General features: G+C 46.0%; 1 protein-coding gene across 2 annotated transcripts in view; it reads right to left on the reverse strand.

The window, feature by feature from the left end:
• Positions 1-9,647, reverse strand: part of PBX2 (PBX homeobox 2) — a 32,466-nt gene extending 22,819 nt beyond the window's left edge. For both annotated transcript variants that reach the window (XM_069944264.1, XM_069944265.1), the window contains exon 1: positions 8,997-9,647. In XM_069944264.1, coding sequence (XP_069800365.1) covers positions 8,997-9,199 — 203 coding nt within the window. In that variant the 5' untranslated portion in view covers positions 9,200-9,647. The remainder of the gene's footprint in view (positions 1-8,996) is intronic.
• Between the last annotated feature and the right edge of the window lie 6,996 nt (positions 9,648-16,643).

The following is a 16,643-nucleotide window of genomic DNA, read 5'->3' on the forward strand; positions in this document are numbered from 1 at the left end:
TGTAAGGTTCTGCAGCAAGTGAGGTGTGTACTGTAAGGTTCTGCAGCAGCTGAGGTGTATACTGTAAGGTTCTGCAGCAGCTGAGGTGTGTACTGTAAGGTTCTGCAGCAGCTGAGGTGTGTACTATAAGGTTCTGCAGCAGCTGAGGTGTGTACTATAAGGTTCTGCAGCGGCTGAGGTGTGCATTGTAAGGTTCTGCAGCAAGTGAGGTGTGTACTGTAAGGTTCTGCAGCAGCTGAGGTGTATACTGTAAGGTTCTGCAGCAGCTGAGGTGTGTACTGTAAGGTTCTGCAGCAGCTGAGGTGTGTACTGTAAGGTTCTGCAGCAGCTGTGGTGTGTACTGTAAGGTTCTGCAGCAGCTGAGGTGTGTACTGTAAGGTTCTGCAGCAGCTGAGGTGTGTACTGTAAGGTTCTGCAGCAGCTGAGGTGTGTACTATAAGGTTCCGCAGCAGCTGACGTGTGTACTATAAGGTTCTGCAGCAGCTGAGGTAAATTATGAGGTTCTGCAGCAGCTGAGTCAGAATGTGATGTCTGTTCAAGTACCATTTACTTTTATACCTCTACAAGCCAGTGACTCTGCAGCTGTCCGTCCCCCCCCCCCCCCCCCCCCCAGCATATCCCGGCAGCAGAAGGCCACAGGTTTACAATCGCTGGAGTGTCACCAGTTGAGGGTCTCGGCTCTATGCATCGGACCCCCATCCTATAGATACACAACACATATTCATCTCCCCTCCATGACTAATAAAGGTATCCAGCAGCTGTAAAGTTAATTATTCCCCCTGTATCTATAGAACAATGGTTCTCCGGGTACTCAGGACTATGTTGAGGATTGAAAACTGCTGCCATAAGCAAGATGGGAAACAAGGTATAGTCAGGACAGTGTTCGGAGCGTCGTATAATTAGGCCAACGTCCTTGGAAGGAGTCTTGGGACGGGGCAGGATCTGCTTAGAATATAGGCCATGTGTAGTGAGGGGCAGAGCATGACATGTATCCCCACCCCCGGCCCTGCACTAGGCATGACCTATTCATCAAGCCACCAGCATGCCATGATCCCTCTATAGCCAGCTATATGGTATATAATCCAAGAATTTACTGATTGTTTATATGTAGTGTAATAACAGCGCCACCATAGTCTGCGACTAGTAATTTACTATAATGGCTTCTGAATGGCCATAAGCATTAGATATACCCTGACACCCCCATTCATCTGCAGACTTGACCTAAATAATCCTTCAAGGAGATGGATAGAAAATGACTGATACTTCTCATGTCCCAGGGATCGGAACGGGAACAGCCGTATGTTTCCAATGGCCGACAGTGCTGTACTTTATGGCGACCCCCTATGGTTTGTTTAGACAGAGAGATTTATCTGACAGATTTTTGAAGCCAAAGCCAGGAAGAGACTATAAACAGAAAACAGAGTCGTTACGTAAAGATTGGGATTCCTTACTCTTTTCAAATGCAATTCTGGCTTTGGCTTCAATCTCTGTGTAAGCGCGCCATTAGACTATAGTAGTTTCAGTGAATTCTCCATAATGTCTGGTTTAAAAGAACATTATAAGAGGAGTTATCGGAGATCTGGCAGTGATCATGGAGATGGGTGGAAGTATTTGTGGACGTCCTGTTTGTAACTCCAGACATATTCATGGACGTCCTGTTTGTAACGCCACTAAAGAACTCTACCGTTATGTTGACAATACATTTCAGATTGCGGTAAGCCTACATCTGCCATAGGGAGCGAGCTGGGAGACCCTACACAAATTTATCGATCTTATCGGCTAACTGTATGATCGGCGTCTTCTAGCTGATAACCGCAACAGAGATCTCATCAGCGTCCCCTGGAAGAGGTTACTTATTGAGTTCTTCACCCATGAACCTGTTGGCCCCCTCCTCGTATATTTATAGCTCTCGTTTTGTACATCATCCCCTAACCTCATTCTGCCGGAGCCACCATCCTTCCCCCCCTTCCCCCTCACATGAGATTTTACATTGAGTGAATTGGTGGCGGCTTCGCCATCCCGCCTTGTCATCAGTTTTCTCTGTGCGGAGCGCTCATCCCATTTCGTACTGATCAATAATCCCCATTTTCATTCTACTCTTGATCTATTACATCAATCCTGTATGGAGCGGCTCAGGATTTAAAGCAAATTAAAGTAAAGCCATCTCCTGCGCTCAGCGTAGACGGACATCTTATGTGGAAGCGATGTCCGACCCATAGGTGACCACTGACTTTATAGTCCCTGTAGTGGTCGGAGCTTCCATATCAAGTCTACGGTGATTGTTTTAGGCCAATGGAAATGTGTTCTCTGGTTTTATAGAGATCACTCAGCGCATAGAAGAACGTTTCCTCCAATGTTAGATGGTATGTGTAATACAACACAGTCACACCCACTTACTTACGTATTTACTTCCCACCTCACATTAACAATACTACAGATCCATAAAATAGCACTACAACAAAAAACAACATGGTGAAACAAATGTACGCTCTATAGGAGCAGATAGTGGTCTATAATACAATGCAGAAAACTGCCCTAAGACTTAAAGGAGAAGTCCAGTAAAAAATTTTATTAAAGTAAAGTATTGCCCCCCCAAAAGTTATACATATCACCAATATACTCTTATTAATGGAAATGCTTATAAAGTGCTTTTTTTCCCTGCACTTACTACTGCATCAAGGCTTCACTTCCTGGATAACATGGCGATGTCACTTCCTGGATAACGTGGTGATGTCACTTCCTGGATAACATAGTGATGTCACTTCCTGGATAACATAGTGATGTCACTTCCTGGATAACATAGTGATGTCACTTCCTGGATAACATGGTGATGTCACTTCCTGGATAACATGGTGATGTCACGACCCGACTCCCAGAGCTGTGCTGGGGCTGTTGGAGAGGATGATGGCAGGGGGACACCAAGGCACACACGGCACTGGAGGGACACTGAGCATCCCCCTGCCATCATTCTCTCCAGCAGCTACAGCCCACACAGCTTTGGGAGTCGAGTCGTGAAATCACCACGTTATCCAGGAAGTGACATCACCACGTTATCTAGGAAGTGACATCACCACGTTATCCAGGAAGTGACATCACCACGTTATCCAGGAAGTGACATTACCACGTTATCCAGGAAGTGATATCATCATGTTTTCCAGGAAGTGAAGCCTTGATGCAGTAGTAAGTGCAGGGAAGAAAGCACTTTATAAGCATTTCCTGTAATAAGAGTATATTGGTGATTTGTGGGGGGGGGGGGGGGGGGGGGCTGGACTTCTCCTTTAAAGGGGCTGTCTGAGCTTTAACCTTTATCCACAGGGGATTCGATCCAGCTGCTGGGACCCCACTGTGAACCTGAAAACTGGGTACAGAGGTTCCCATTGGAATGGAGTAAAGGTCGCTTATAGTAGGGACCTCGGCTGCATACAGACAGGAGACTCTGGACCCCCAAGTGTGATATTGTTGCTGGTTTCAGGGTATCTTGCATTTCAATGACTAATTATTCCCTCTACAGGTAATCGGGCACCAGGGGTGTCTGGCAGCAACTTTCCTTCCTCTTCCAGCTGAAAACACTTGCAAGCTCGGCCAAACTCAGTGTGCATGTATATAGGGATATAAGAAAGACTGGTGTTAGTGATGCATGGGCACCTCCATTGTACATTATATAGGGGGGAGATTTATCAAACATGGCGTACAGTGAAACAGGCTCAGTTGCCCCTAGCAACCAATCAGATTCCACCTTTCATTTTCCAAAGAGTCTGTGAGGAATGAAAGGTGGAATCTGATTGGTTGCTAGGGGCAACTGAGCCCGTTTCACTGTACACCATGTTTGATAAATCTCCCCCTATATGTGCTAAACTGCAATACCAGATGTGGACTATAAGCAAAGTTAGCGCTATACCCACAGGGCAAATACCCACAATAACTTCTGGGTCACTGAGGTGGCTTGCAAGGAACGTCTTTAGAAATCTCACACTATATTGAGTCTCCTCTGCAGCTACAATACTATACCATGCTTACTATAAAATGCTTAGTTATTCACTTGGCTTTTCTCTATGGACTGTGATTCCCTGGGACAGGGGTAGGGAACCTTGGCTCTCCAGCTGTTGCAAAACTACAACTCCCATCATGCCTGGACAGCCAAAGCTTTAGCTTTAGCTGTCCAGGCATGATGGGAGTTGTAGTTTTGCAACAGCTGGAGAGCCAAGGTTCCCTACCCCTGCTCTAGGACAAGGAGCTTACAAGACACATGACAAGAACTACCTACAACGTCCATGCCGATGGTGTTAAACCCTGGACTCCCTGCCAGCGGCCGTGCCAACCACCATGCCAACCCCGTACAGAAACTTTCTATTAATGACACTGCAGAATTATCCGTAGTAATATTATACGGCTGGGATTTCTCACCCCGGCCTGCTATAAATAGGCCCTTAATGGGCATCACACTATACTTATAAAGATAGTTTTATGGAGTCAATAAACTCCGCTGCGATTACTCTTATGTCTTATCACAATAGATACTGGAATTGTTCCCGGCCGTTGAGGGAGAATCTGTCACGTTGGACGTTCTCCCTTATCCTACAAACACCTAAATCTTTTAGCATATGGGAGAGCCTGGGATTGTAGGCAGAGAAGTGCATTTCTGTATAATTTGCATGAATTAGCATAAGATAACGTGGCCGGAGAGCTTCCTGATAGACCACAATGGAACAGTGCCCCTAGTGGTCAAATAGTGAACACAAACAGAATGACGGTGAAAATGTATTTATTTTTTATATATATTCTATACAATAAAGTTCAGTGATTTTTTTTTTCTTTCAAATCAACTGGTGCCAGAGATTTGTAATTTACTTCTATTTAAAAAATCTTTAGTCTTCCAGTACTTATCAGCTGCTGTATGTCCTGCAGGAAGTGGTGTACTATTTCTAGTCTGACACAGTGCTCTCTGCTGCCACCTCTGTCCATGTCAGGAACTGTTCAGAGCAGCAGCAAATCCCCATAGAAAACCTCTCCTGCTCTCCAGACTGGAAAGAATACACCACTTCCTGCAGGACATACAGCAGCTGATTAGTACTGGAAGATTTGAGATTTTTTAATAGAATAAATTACAAAACAAATCACTGGTACTTTCTGAAAACAGTGGATTTAAAAGAAAACATTTTTTGCTGAACTACCCCTTTAACACCGCAGCTGCCCCCATAGGGCCACGGGAGCTGCTATTATGGCCTATTTGCCCCTTATATTGTCCTATAAAGCAGCTATTCCAGTACATCAAGTTAGTAAATGTTTTAAGGTTTTCAAATTTGGTGCCACTTTAAGAACATTTCCCCTAAAACTTGTAGGGATAAAATTAAGGTTTATTGGATCACTTAAAGGGATTCTCCGCTATGATAGACGGGTCCCTTGACAGAAAACTAATCACAAAAATTTCCTCCCTTTGGAATCCCCAGTGACCCGCCACAGGCTTTTAATAAAAGTTTGTGTCCCCTGCAGCGCCATCACAGGGGAAATTAAGTATTACACAGTGTCCATCAAACCGGTGGGATGTCCGCGTAATAATGCAGGACAGGACAAGTCCTCCAGAGGGAGAGACACTCTTTGTAGGCCGAGAGATGAGGATCATGACCCCTAATAAAGTGTATGGAAAAAGATTTTGAGAAACTGGACAACCCCTTTAAGAGACATCCATGTGCACGCTAATACACATGTTAGAATTATATGGTGTTCATGATGTCTATATACATCTCTAGGATGCAAACCTTATTGCTTCCCTTATACTACTTGTTCCGATTCGCCTTGTGCTCATGAACAATGGGACGAACCAAAGGGGGGGTCCCTCCAGAATAGCCCCCGACCCCATAGCCCAGACCCAGACCGCACAGCACCATACGTCCCCCATTCCCCTTCCCATACATTGCACAGACAGTCTCTAAATCCCCACATCCCAGTAGATCCCATAAACTCATAGTGCTCGGCGTGCTCACTAAGAGGTGGCAATAAATGATATTAAAGTATATGACATACATTCCGCTATAAATAGCAAAACCGGAGACGCGTCAGGAGGATCAGCGCAAATTCAGAGGTTTATAGGGTAAATGAATCTCCCTGCTCCACCAGGACTGGGAACCTGAGGTCTGTCCGGGCTCCTACAACAACGCGGCTTTATGGGATTAGCAGCCTTGTCATCCAGAGGCCTTTTATAGGGAGAATTAAATGTCAATTATTATGCAACCAAATACCTGGCGCATCGCTGGGCCCAAACCCAGTGCTATATACGGGTTACGGCTAAGGTTTTACTAGGACCGGCTGTTAAAGGGATACACAGAGGTCTATGGACTGGGCACAGCACTGTTATACACCACAGACTCAGGTTGTAATAGTGATAGAAAGTCCCTCAATGCCGTATAGTAACTTGTATAGATGAGTGAACAAGTCTGAGGTCTGTACCCAGGTAAAAGGGTCATCCAGAATAAGCAATCCAACGCCACCCCTGTTCTCAGGTCATGTGTGGTATTACAAAATGACACCATTTACTTCAATAACACAGAGCTGCAATACCACACCAGAACTGGATAGACCTCAGTTATTCATGCACAAATTTTCTGGATAATCGCTTTCTGATGAACCAATTTTTTTTAGACCGTTTTGTTGGATTGACTATAAATCTGTAGTTTGGCTACATTCAGGAATTTTATAATACAGCTGGTAAAGTTTGGTGTAAAAAAAAAAAATAGATAGTAAAAGATAAAACACACGCGCTGTGTCCTCATAATAACAAAAAAAATATAAAAATTAATTGAACTATTTTTGATTTTTTTTTTAAATGAGCACATTTTTCTAAGCTGTAAGTACAACCAATGTATACTATATTAATACTGATCAATAATAATATCAATATTATAGTTCAAACCTAGAACAGTAATAAAAAAATCCTCAACTATACCAGCCATGTGCTTTATAGTCACATTCTCAGTATGTGAGATTTATCAGGGACGCTTTAATTTTTTACATTTTTCCTTTTTTTTTTTTTTACTTTGTGACTATGCTGCAAAGGTGTCTTAATGTAGTGTAGCCCTCACCCAGTGTAGAGCCTCATGTACTGTAGCCCTCACCCAGTGTAGAGCCTCATGTACTGTAGCCCTCACCCAGTGTAGAGCCTCATGTACTGTAGCCCTCACCCAGTGTAGAGCCAGATAGATCTGCTAGAGGCAAAACACCAGTAAATAAATAAATAAATAGCTAAATAAAAATATTTACAATAGAATAAAACTATTTGTAAACATAAAAGATAAATGAAGTTCTAATAAATAAAGTTACAACCCCAGGAGGCCGGACGCAATCCTTTCCTATAGTTCTGAGACTCTATGGACAGAAAACCTGCACATTGTTCCACATTCATCTATATATATATATATATATATATATGATGATGGGACTGGGGGCCTCTGATGTGATGGTGGGCCTCTGATGTGATGGTGGGCCTCTGATGTGATGGTGGGCCTCTGATGATGGGACTGTGGGCCCCTGATGTGATGGTGGGCCTCTGGTAATGGGACTTGGAGCTCCTGATGTGATGGTGCCCCCCTGATGATGGGACTGGGAGCCCCTGATGTGATGGTGGGCCTCTGATGATGGGACTGGGAGCCCCTGATGATGGGACTGGGAGCTTCTGATGATGGGACTGGGAGCTCCTGATGATGGGACTGGGAGCTCCTGATGTCATGGTGGACCTCTGATGATGGGACTGGGGGCCTCTGATAATGGGACTGGGAGCTCCTGATGTAATGGTGGGCCTCTGATAATGGGACTGGGGGCCCCTGATGTGATGGTGAGCTTCTGATGATGGGACTGGGGGCCTCTGATGTGATGGTGGGCCTCTGATCACCGGACTGGGGCTTCTGATGATGGGACTGGGAGCTCCTGATGTGATGGTGCCCCCCTAATGATGGGACAGGGAGCCTCTGATGATGGTACTGGGGGCCTCTGATGTGATGGTGGGCCACTGATGATGGGACTGGGGGCCTCTGATGTGATGGTGGACCTCTGATGATGGGACTGGTGGCCTCTGATGATGGGACTGGGGGCCTCTGATGTGATGGTGGACCTCTGATCACGGGACTGGGTTCTTCTGATGACGGGACTGGGAGCTCCTGATGTGATGGTGGACCTCTGATGATGGGACTGGGAGCTCCTGATGTGATGGTGCCCCCCTAATGATGGGACAGGGAGCCTCTGATGATGGGACTGGGAGCTCCTGATGTGATGGTGCCCCCCTAATGATGGGACAGGGAGCCTCTGATGATGGGACTGGGAGCTCCTGATGTGATGGTGGACCTCTGATGATGGGACAGGGAGCCTCTGATGATGGGACTGGGAGCTCCTGATGTGATGGTGCCCCCCTAATGATGGGACAGGGAGCCTCTGATGATGGGACTGGGAGCCCCTGATGTGATGGTGCCCCCCTAATGATGGGACAGGGAGCCTCTGATGATGGGACTGGGAGCTCCTGATGTGATGGTGGACCTCTGATGATGGGACTGGGGGGCCTCTGATGATGGGACTGGGAGCTCCTGATGTGATGGTGGACCTCTGATGACGGGATTGGGGGCCTCTTCTTCCTCCTCTTGGCTATGCTTAGCAAAACTTTTAACACTTTCACAGGGTAAACAGAGGCCTTGAGTAAGTTTGTAGGACGAATAAACCTGCTTAAAGGGGCAGTAATGCGGAGCAGCCAGTGACAATGCCCTGGGATCAGGTGTCTAAATGCAATGAGAGCTTTACAAGGGCAATAAGGCTCCTTTGTGTCATGTGATAACCAGATAGGGGGCTGATTGTGAAGCTAAGTGACTTGTGCCTGGGATTATGGGATGGAGGATGTGATGGGTTTATAGGGTTAATAGCAGCAGATTGTGGGCTCCTGTATAGGTGAGCACACAATCCTGGATCCTATGTACACACACCTCCCCCCCCCCATCACCCCCTCCCCTCCTGGCACTCACTTGGCTTGGGCCTCATCCAGGCTCTGGTCAGTGATAGTCATGATCTGCTGTAATATATCGCCAATGTCCTGCTTCCTTGGCTCCCCATTGTCTGCTGGGGGGTCGTGCATGGGGTGGGGGGTGAGGGTTTGGGGTCCCCCATGGATGGGGTGCCCTGGCATGCCCACCCCCCTGCTCTGGAGAAGCCTTCCTTGTTCATCCATCTCCCTCTCACTGGCTGGGAATGGATCTCTCTTCTAGGTATTGATCTGTTTTCTTCTCCCTTCCAGTTTCTCAGCCTTGTAGAAGTCACTCCTCTCCTTCACCCAACTCCTTCTTCTCCTTGTTTTCCAAGTCCCCCCTCCTCCTGAAGTCCCAGTGTGGGCAGTGGATCCTGGGGGGGCTCTGGCTGCTATATATAACCAGCTTGTGGTGGGCTCAGCCGATCTCCTCAGATCCCTGCACAGATCGCCCAGATCTTGGTCGCAGCTGCTGCTCAGGCTCGGCAGACCCTGCGACTTTTTGCAGGAAGGGGATGAGGGGATCTCCCTCCCTCTCTCTCTCTCTCTCTCCCTTTCTTTCTTCCTTCTTTATTAGTGGGTCACCCAGGATCCAGCAGCGAGGTTCCAGGCTGGGAAAAGAGGAGTGTAAAATGGTGAATAGCTGGGGAGAAGGGGGGAGGAGAGAAGAGGAGGAGGAAGAGGAGGAGGAGGAGGGAGGAATGTGGCTCTGGTGCCTCTCCCCTCATGCAGGATTCACAGCTCTCTGCTGCCTCCTGACTGTCACATTCCTCCTCCTCCTCCTCTCTATCTCTCCAGGAGGCGTCTCATTCACTCACAACCCTAGTGGCTACAATGTTACTTCATGCCTTGCTGACACTGCCTGCCTGCCTGCCTGCCATTCAGACTGCTGCCCAACAGCTACATTGTATCCAACCCCAGATAGAGAAGAGATCTGCTGCTACATTGTATCCAGATACAGGACAGATCTGCTACATTGTATCCAGATACAGGACAGATCTGCTACATTGTATCCAGATACAGGACAGATCTGCTGCTACATTGTATCCAGATACAGGACAGATCTGCTGCTACATTGTATCCAGATACAGGACAGATCTGCTGCTACATTGTATCCAGATACAGGACAGATCTGCTACATTGTATTCAGATACAGGACAGATCTGCTACATTGTATCCAGATACAGGACAGATCTGCTACATTGTATCCAGATACAGGACAGATCTGCTACATTGTATCCAGATACAGGACAGATCTGCTGCATTGTATCCAGATACAGGACAGATCTGCTACATTGTATCCAGATACAGGACAGATCTGCTACATTGTATCCAGATACAGGACAGATCTGCTGCTACATTGTATCCAGATACAGGACAGATCTGCTGCCTTGTATCCAGATACAGGACAGATCTGCTACATTGTATCCAGATACAGGACAGATCTGCTACATTATATACAGGTACAGGACAGATCTGCTACATTATATACAGGTACAGGACAGATCTGCTACATTGTATCCAGATACAGGACAGATCTGCTACATTGTATACAGATACAGGACAGATCTGCTGCTACATTGTATCCAGATACAGGACAGATCTGCTACATTGTATCCAGATACAGGACAGATCTGCTACATTATATCCAGATACAGGACAGATCTGCTACATTGTATCCAGATACAGGACAGATCTGCTACATTGTATCCAGATACAGGACAGATCTGCTGTTACATTGTATCCAGATACAGGACAGATCTGCTGCTACATTGTATCCAGATACAGGACAGATCTGCTACATTATATACAGATACAGGACAGATCTGCTGCTACATTGTATCCAGATACAGGACAGATCTGCTGCTACATTGTATCCAGATACAGGACAGATCTGCTACATTATATACAGATACAGGACAGATCTGCTACATTATATCCAGATACAGGACAGATCTGCTGCTACATTGTATCCAGATACAGGACAGATCTGCTACATTATATACAGATACAGGACAGATCTGCTACATTGTATCCAGATACAGGACAGATCTGCTGCTACATTGTATCCAGATACAGGACAGATCTGCTGCTACATTGTATCCAGATACAGGACAGATCTGCTACATTGTATTCAGATACAGGACAGATCTGCTACATTGTATCCAGATACAGGACAGATCTGCTACATTGTATCCAGATACAGGACAGATCTGCTACATTGTATCCAGATACAGGACAGATCTGCTACCTTGTATCCAGATACAGGACAGATCTGCTGCTACATTGTATCCAGATACAGGACAGATCTGCTGCTTCATTGTATCCAGATACAGGACAGATCTGCTACATTGTATCCAGATACAGGACAGATCTGCTACCTTGTATCCAGATACAGGACAGATCTGCTGCTACATTGTATCCAGATACAGGACAGATCTGCTGCTACATTGTATCCAGATACAGGACAGATCTGCTACATTGTATCCAGATACAGGACAGATCTGCTACATTATATACAGATACAGGACAGATCTGCTGCTACATTGTATCCAGATACAGGACAGGTCTGCTACATTGTATCCAGATACAGGACAGATCTGCTACATTGTATCCAGATACAGGACAGATCTGCTGCTACATTGTATCCAGATACAGGACAGATCTGCTACATTATAGTAACATATCCTGCCCCAATCTGCAATCTCTCTCCTTGTATCAGTATCCTGGTAACTCAGGTTACATCACATATCACCCTCCTACACCAGACAAGAACTTATCCCATGTGTATGGCCGCACTGTACCACTACATCACTATCTTCTGTCCTATACAGGACCTGCCCCATCCTATCTATATACTGTATCCCCCTCCTACACCAAACAAGAGCTCGTTACGTCTATAGTAGAGCTGGTGTAGGAGGGGGATACAGTACATTGATACATTGTAGCAGTAGAGATTCCCTGCTTGGTATATGAGGGGGATACAATACATTGATACAATGTGGCAGCTTCTGTATGGTACAAAAGGGAAAGTTAGATCATGTTTTGTAACATACAGGACCTGCCACATTGTATTAATACACTGCATCAACTCTACACCAAGCAGGACATCCCTACTGCTACATTGTATCAATATAACGTTCTCTCTTGTCCCTTACAGGGACTTATTACCCCTTCCCTGCCGCACTGTAGCCTCATACTGTACCACCCTCATACACCATAGTAAGAACATCTCTACTGTTACATTGTATCTAACTTTCACCCTCATACACCATAGCAAGAACATCTCTACTGTTAGGCCATGTTCACACAACGTAAGTTCCACAGTAATCACGGCCGTTGTTGTAACAGCCGCGATTAGTTCGGAACTTACATTGTGCTGAAGGCTGAGGGAGTCCAGGCCGCAGTGTATACACATAGTATATACACTCACCGGCCACTTTATTAGGTACACCATGCTAGTAATGGGTTGGACCCCCTTTTGCCTTCAGAACTGCATCAATTCTTCGTGGCATAGATACAACAAGGTGCTGGGAGCTTCCTCAGAGATTTTGGTCCATATTGACATGATGGCATCACACAGTTGCCGCAGATTTGTCGGCTGCACATCCATGATGCGAATCTCCTGTTCCACCACATCCCAAAGATGCTCTATTGGATTGAGATCTGGTGACTGTGGAGGCCATTGGAGTACAGTGAGCTCATTGTCATGTTCAAGAAACCAGTCTGAGATGATTCTAGCTTTATGACATGGCGCATTATCCTGCTGAAAGTAGCCATCAGATGTTGGGTACATTGTGGTCATAAAGGGATGGACATGGTCAGCAACAATACTCAGGTAGGCTGTGGCGTTGCAACGATGCTCAATTGGTACCAAGGGGCCCAAAGAGTGCCAAGAAAATATTCCCCACACCATGACACCACCACCACCAGCCTGAACCGTTGATACAAGGCAGGATGGATCCATGCTTTCATGTTGTTGACGTCAAATTCTGACCCCACCATCCGAATGTCGCAGCAGAAATCGAGACTCATCAGACCAGGCAACGTTTTTCCAATCTTCTACTGTCCAATTTCGATGAGCTTGTGTAAATTGTAGCCTCAGTTTCCTGTTCTTAGCTGAGCGGAGTGGCCCCCGGTGTGGTCTTCTGCTGCTGTAGCCCATACTGTGTACTGTGCGTTCAGAGATGCTCTTCTGCCTACCTTGGATGTAACGGTTGGCTATTTCAGTAACTGTTGCCTTTCTATCAGCTCGAACCAGTCTGCCCATTCTCCTCTGACCTCTGGCATCAACAAGGCATTTCCGCCCACAGAACTGCCGCTCACTGGATGTTTTTTCTTTTTCGGACCATTCTCTGTAAACCCTAGAGATGGTTGTGCGTGAAAATCCCAGTAGATCAGCAGTTTCTGAAATACTCAGACCAGCCCTTCTGGCACCAACAACCATGCCACGTTCAAAGGCCTCACATCACCTTTCTTCCCCATACTGATGCTCGGTTTGAACTGCAGGAGATTGTCTTGACCATGTCTACATGCCTAAATGCACTGAGTTGCCGCCATGTGATTGGCTGATTAGAAATTAAGTGGTAACGTGCAGTTGGACAGGTGTACCTAATAAAGTGGCCGGTGAGTGTATATATACATACACATAGTATACGCATCCCGGCTGGGATGAATAGCAGCAGCAGAAAACCCTGTCGGTTCACACAATGGAGCGTGCGTAAGTTTCGTACTAATCATGGCCATTGCAACAACGGCCGTGATTACTGCGGAACTTACGTTGTGTGAACATGGCCTTACAATGTATCTAACTATCTACCTCCTGCACCATAGTTATAACATCTTTACAGTTAGGCTATGTTCACACAATGTTTTTTAAGCTTAGTTTAAAATGATGTCCATCATTTTGAGTCTAAAATAACAGACGTCATTTAGCAGTCTGGCCGAAAATAATTGTCATGATCATTATTTCGACGCCTGCAGTGATAACGTCCGTTATTCAATACATTGTGTGCAATTGACATCCATCATCCCATTGACTTCAATGCATTGCATTGAAGTTAATTAAATCGCAGCAAAAACGGACATCTTTTCTCTATTTTTGACGTTGTGTGAACATAGCCTTACATTGTATCCATAACCCTCCTGCACCATATCAAAAACAATTCTATTCTTCTTGTATTCTAATCTGTTTTTCTATTTTCTTCATTTCCTTTTTTTTTATTTTACTTTTTGTGCATTCTTAGGGGGGGGCTGCCATATTGCTTGGGCTGTTTATAACAGCATTTAGTGACACGCTTTACAACTAAACTCATGGACATAGATGACAATAGTCAGACTCTGCCCCCTTGAGATGAATGTGAGACATTACTGAGCGCTCTGTGACCTGTGGATAGGTCATTCCACAGGGAGCTGCTATTGTCTCCACTAACTCCTGGTGTCACATGACGCTGCAATGCTGTACAGATCACTTTACAGCAGCATCCTCTTATCACCACAGACACAACAGGAAGTCTCAGCTTACTTTTAGCCCTAGTGGTGAGAATGAAAACGGCAAGATATCAGGATTATTTTATAATATAGACAGAAAAATGGAAAATTAAAAAACTAAATAATAAGTTATTGTCTGATGACACATTCCCTTTAAGGCCTCACGTGAACCTATGTGGCTCTTCAGCTGTTGCAAAACTGGACATGCTGGGAGTTGTAGTTCTGCAGCAGCTTAAAGAGGTACTCTGGGCTAGGTGTATTTTTAGTGTACGGCCGGGGAGGGGGTGGATATAGAAGCCGCCGGTCACTTACCCGGATCGCGCCGCCCCGTTCTCCCGTCCCGCTGCCGCCTCCCGGTCTGAGCTGCAGCTTGAGACGTGACGTCGTAGCAAAGTCCCGCCTCTCCCGCTGATTAGCTGAGTTGCCTTGACGTCACGTCTCAATCCGCAGCTCAGACCAGGAAGCGTGATCTGGGACCCAGCACTGGAACCGGGGAGGTCAGTGACTGGCAGCCGCTATATCCATCCCCTACCCAGCCACACACTAAAAATACACCTAGCCTGGAGTACCCCTTTAAGAGTCACATGTTCTGGATCACTGGCTTAATACCTGATGTCCATCAGGCTGCATGAGGGTGGAGGGGCACTGCTGGGGGGGGGGAGGGGGGTTACAGTAAAAAACATTCTACAAAAACTCTCCCAACCCCTGGAAGCAGCTGGACTGATGATGAGTGATTTCATCTTCTCTTTATTCTGTTGTTCTCCCCACCCCCACCCCTGTATCCCCTCCCTTATCTTCTATCTCCCACCTCATCAGTCACCCCCTATCTGTAAGGTTAAATAACAAACATCCTGGCTGATAACCAATGGCTGTGTTTATTGTCGGCTGACATCTCCTTCTATCTCTCTTACTTTGTATCCCGCTCATTCAGCCATTGGACACAAGATGCATAGAGAACCTTTCCTTCTAGAACATCCCTAAGTATAGATCTAGATCTGGGCAAAAGCTAGAGGAGTCCTGTGCCCACCATGACTGCCCCAACAGGGATAATCCAGTGATCGATTGGTTGATCTCGATCTCACTACAGATCCATTCTGCTACAGGGACGATGTGTGCCTTTAAGTTCTATACAAAGGCTTCCATATGGACTACAGCCTTAAAGGGGCACGCTGTGATTTTTTTTTTCCTTTCAAATAAACCGTCAGAAAGTTATATAGATTTGTAATTTACTTTCAAGTCTTCCAGTACTTATCAGCTGCTGAATATCCTGCAGGAAGTGGTGTACTCTTTCCAGTCTGACACAGTGCTCTCTGCTGCCATCTCTGTCCAGAGCAGCAGCAAATCCCCATAGAAAACCTCTCCTGCTCTGGACAGTTCCTGACATGGACAGAGGTGGCAGCAGAGAGCGCTGTGTCAGACTGGAAAAAATACACCACTTCCTGCAGGACAAACAGCAGCTGATAAGTACAGGAATACTGGAAATTACTAATCTATATAATTTTCTGATTTGAAATATTTTTTTTTTCTTTCTGCCAGAGTGCCCCTTTAATAGAGTGCCATATGAAAGCATAATATGAGGTGGAGTAGTGAATGTTGCATGTCATGACGCATACACGCAGAGTATCCCGGGTATCAGCCGGGTGACTGGGCTGCAGGTACGGACGCTGAACTTTTACCTTCCTGCTTATAATGAGATGTTGCTCCGTAATAAACCTCCTCATTATCAGACAATTACACTGGGCCCGGGCCGGGATGGCATTAACTTCATCCACTCGCTTCTCTAATCAGTTTTTCCCTCCATGAGATTACATTGATGTCATTTTAGGACACGTGACACAACCTCCGGGGGCCTGAATGGCATGCGCAGTACATATCGGCCAGACCGCTCCTTGGTTGTGGGGATTGTGCGGTTCTGGTGATGACTTTTATATGTTCTGGGATTGAAGGGGTAGGGTTCCCCCTTAAGCATGTGGAGTCTTATAGACCATGCAGGGTCCTGTAGGGAAAAGATGAGGAGAGTTACTGTCCTCCAGGAGGCAGAGGGTTTGCTCTCTGGTGCCACCTAGTGGAGATAGAATCCCTGCAATATTATATACTGTATCTGAGATGGTGAGATTTACACTATAATGTTCAGAAAAGGGTAAGAGGGACAAGTACA

The sequence above is a fragment of the Dendropsophus ebraccatus genome, chromosome 10, assembly GCF_027789765.1.
Source record: "Dendropsophus ebraccatus isolate aDenEbr1 chromosome 10, aDenEbr1.pat, whole genome shotgun sequence".
Lineage (NCBI taxonomy): Eukaryota > Metazoa > Chordata > Amphibia > Anura > Hylidae > Dendropsophus > Dendropsophus ebraccatus.